Source organism: Varanus komodoensis, unplaced genomic scaffold (assembly GCF_004798865.1).
Source record: "Varanus komodoensis strain SLA01 unplaced genomic scaffold, ASM479886v1 scaffold36, whole genome shotgun sequence".
Taxonomy (NCBI): Eukaryota; Metazoa; Chordata; class Lepidosauria; order Squamata; family Varanidae; genus Varanus; species Varanus komodoensis.
In genome coordinates this window covers 9703837-9706563 of record NW_025335873.1, presented here as the reverse complement: position 1 = coordinate 9706563, position 2727 = coordinate 9703837, and the positions used below count along the sequence as shown (strand labels likewise).

The 2727-nt window shown below is 62.9% G+C and overlaps 1 protein-coding gene across 2 annotated transcripts in view; it reads left to right on the top strand.

Moving 5' to 3' along the window:
- Positions 1-93: 93 nt before the first annotated feature.
- The window catches only part of UAP1L1 (UDP-N-acetylglucosamine pyrophosphorylase 1 like 1), a 10133-nt gene continuing 7499 nt past the window's right edge, over positions 94-2727 (top strand). The window contains exons 1-2 of one of the 2 annotated variants that reach the window (XM_044439914.1): positions 94-170; positions 1760-1964. In XM_044439914.1, the coding sequence (XP_044295849.1) occupies positions 1849-1964 (116 nt within the window). In that variant the 5' untranslated portion in view covers positions 94-170; positions 1760-1848. The remainder of the gene's footprint in view (positions 171-1759; positions 1965-2727) is intronic. The other variant, XR_006415636.1, reaches the window with a different exon arrangement.

Genomic DNA, 2727 nt, shown 5'->3' with positions numbered 1-2727 from the left:
GGCGCCGCTGCTGGGCGAGCTGGGCGCGCACTGCCGGCGGGCGGCGGAGGCTTACGCGCGCGGGCCCGGCGCGGGGAGGCCGCGCGGCCGCCTGGAGCCCGTCCCCGCCGAGTGCCTCGGCAGCGCCAGCGCGAGCGAGCGGGCGGCTCTGCAGCGATGGGAGGAGGAAGGTGGGCGCAAGTCCCCCCGGGAGGGTGCGGGGCCCGGGCCCGGGGGCAACGAAGCCGGCCCCGCGCGCGCGTCTGTGGCTCTCCGAATGCAAATTTAGCAGGAATTGGGACGATGTCGCGGGGGGACCCGTCCTCACACGGAAGACGCGGTCGATTGGCAGCCAGCCCAGCCCCCAAGACCAGAGGAAAAGTTGTTTTTCCTCTAAGCAGAAGATGGGGGGGGGGGGCGCAGTGAATTCTTCCCTCTCCATTTGCGCCCCCCCATGGAAAGCCCTTGGCATGGCCGCAAAGGCCACGCTTGGGTAGAGAAGAAGCTGGACGAGTCCCAGCCAGCGAAAAGCTGTGGGGCCCCTTTTCTGCCTAAGCACAAGTAGGATGGCTCCTTCATCTTGGAGGGGGGCTGGGACCGCCCCCAGCCTAGAGCCTGCATCCGGCTGCCCCCCTCGCAAGTGGCGGGAGGCGTGTGGCAACCGGCTCACCTTTGAGCCACCAAGCCTCCCTGGACAGAGGCGGACCGCCACAGAATCGCCTGTGCTCCGGGCGAACACCAGGAAGGAGCAGGGGTGGGCCGTGGGCGCGTTTGGGAGCTGCCCGGGCAGGGATGCGGCTTGCTACCTCTGGGCAGCCTTCCCCAGTCGCTTCCTGCCGTTGTGTCCGGCTACGGCTCTCGCAGTCGGCTGGTCGATTCTGGAAGCTGTAGCCCAATAGACCTGGAAGGCCTAAGGTTAGGGAGGGCTACTGCAGAGCCTGGAGTCAGCCATGTTTTGCGGGGCCCTCCATTGGGCAGCCGAACTGACTCCTCCCTCGCCGAAGCTCCTTCTGTGGCCCACTCCATGTGCCCTCGGTTGCATTTTGAGCTCGTCTGTGCTGTCTTCCTGACCAGAAGGACGCAGTGGCATTTCTGCCCCGGGGCCCAGGTCGCCCCACGCTCCAGCGCTGGCTGTGGCACCGTCCCCTGCTCCACGGGAACGGACTTTGGCTGCTCGCGTTCTCCTTGCCGCTGCTCCTTGAGTTGTGCAACCGCAGCGGTTTGAGGAGGAGGGGAGGGGAGAAAAGGACGACCGAGCTGATGGCGAACACCGTTGGCGCTGTTCTAGGAGCCCTGTGTTTCCTCACTCACACGTAATAGTATTGCTTGGTCCTTCGTTGCCTACGCACCTTTTCTGGGGACAGGCACAGAACGATGCGAGGAAGGGGATGTACTGGATGTACTGTTCTGCACATGCCCAGAAGCAAGGCTCTTCGTTTCCAGGTTCTTGATGCAAGATAAACTTGAGCAACCCAAAGAAATGAAGTTAAGGGCACGACCCTGTGTGGGTTCAGACAGAAAAAGGCCTTATAGCCGCTCCCTCGTTTGTGCCAGCAAAACTGTCCTTGGCCATTCGGGAGAAACATAATGAAATCTACTCAGTGGACACCGAAAACAGCCAGACTGGCCCGTAGCTGACGAGCCCTGGAAAAGAAAGGGAGGGCTCCTGGTCACGTTCAGAGCGACTTCTGAAGACCAGGCTTCGTTCTCAACGTCGCCTGACCTGCCTCGGCGTGATGTTGTTTTGGCCTCAGTGTGACCTCCCTCTGCCCTCTTCCAGGTCTGCGGCAGATCTCCCAGAACAAGGTGGCGGTGCTCCTCCTGGCTGGGGGGCAAGGGACACGCCTAGGCGTGCCGTACCCCAAGGGGATGTATGACGTGGGGCTGCCAAGCCGCAAGACCCTATACCAGATTCAGGCGGAGAGGATCCGCAGAGTGGAGCAGCTGGCTGGCGAGAAGTTTGGCACTCGATGCTCCATCCCGTGGTGGGTAGCCTGGCTTTTGGCCTCTTGCGGGAGCGGGGTGCATGAGCCTCTGGCCAGAGGTGGTCCCATGATGGCCCGCCGTTCTTTGTGGCTGTGCTTTCTGGCGAAAGAGGCAGCTGCAGAGCACGTGCGGGCAGCCTGTGGGCCGGGCACCGCCCCTGGCGTGTTCTCCCACGTCTCTCTGTGACTTCACTGCCCCGCCACCCCCAAGGAGCTCTCCACTGCAGCGGAAAGGAGAGGGGGGTGCCTGAATCCCTCTGGTGAGAATTGTCTGGTTTAATCTGGGCTTAGCTCTTGGCCGCCGTGCTTTCACATGCGGTGCCTCAATGGAACTCCAGGAACCGAGCGGACGGGAGAGGTGCTGCTGTGGTGAGCACATCCCCCAGAGCCGGGTGGCTCGGGCCCAGCTTTAAACCCCTCGGCAAGGCCTTGGCTCTTTTGCACGTGGTGGCTTACCCGGACAACACAACCTCCACAGGGTGCCCCCTCCAACAAGCAAAATTCCCCTGCTGCTCTTGCCAAAACGTTCTGGGCAAGCGCTGCCGACAGCTGCGCACCAGTGCCCACGGGGCACCGAGCCCTCGGGGTCTAAGTGGGCTGGGGGAGGCCAGGCATGGCAGGAGCACCCCTTTCCAGCCGGCGAGGACGTCCTGCTTCGCGCAGCGGTGACTGGCCGCAATGAGGCCATCTTTGCCGCGGCTCAGAGAGAGTCCTCACCGGAAGAGCAGGAGAAAATCTGAAAAACGCGCATATGGAATGAATG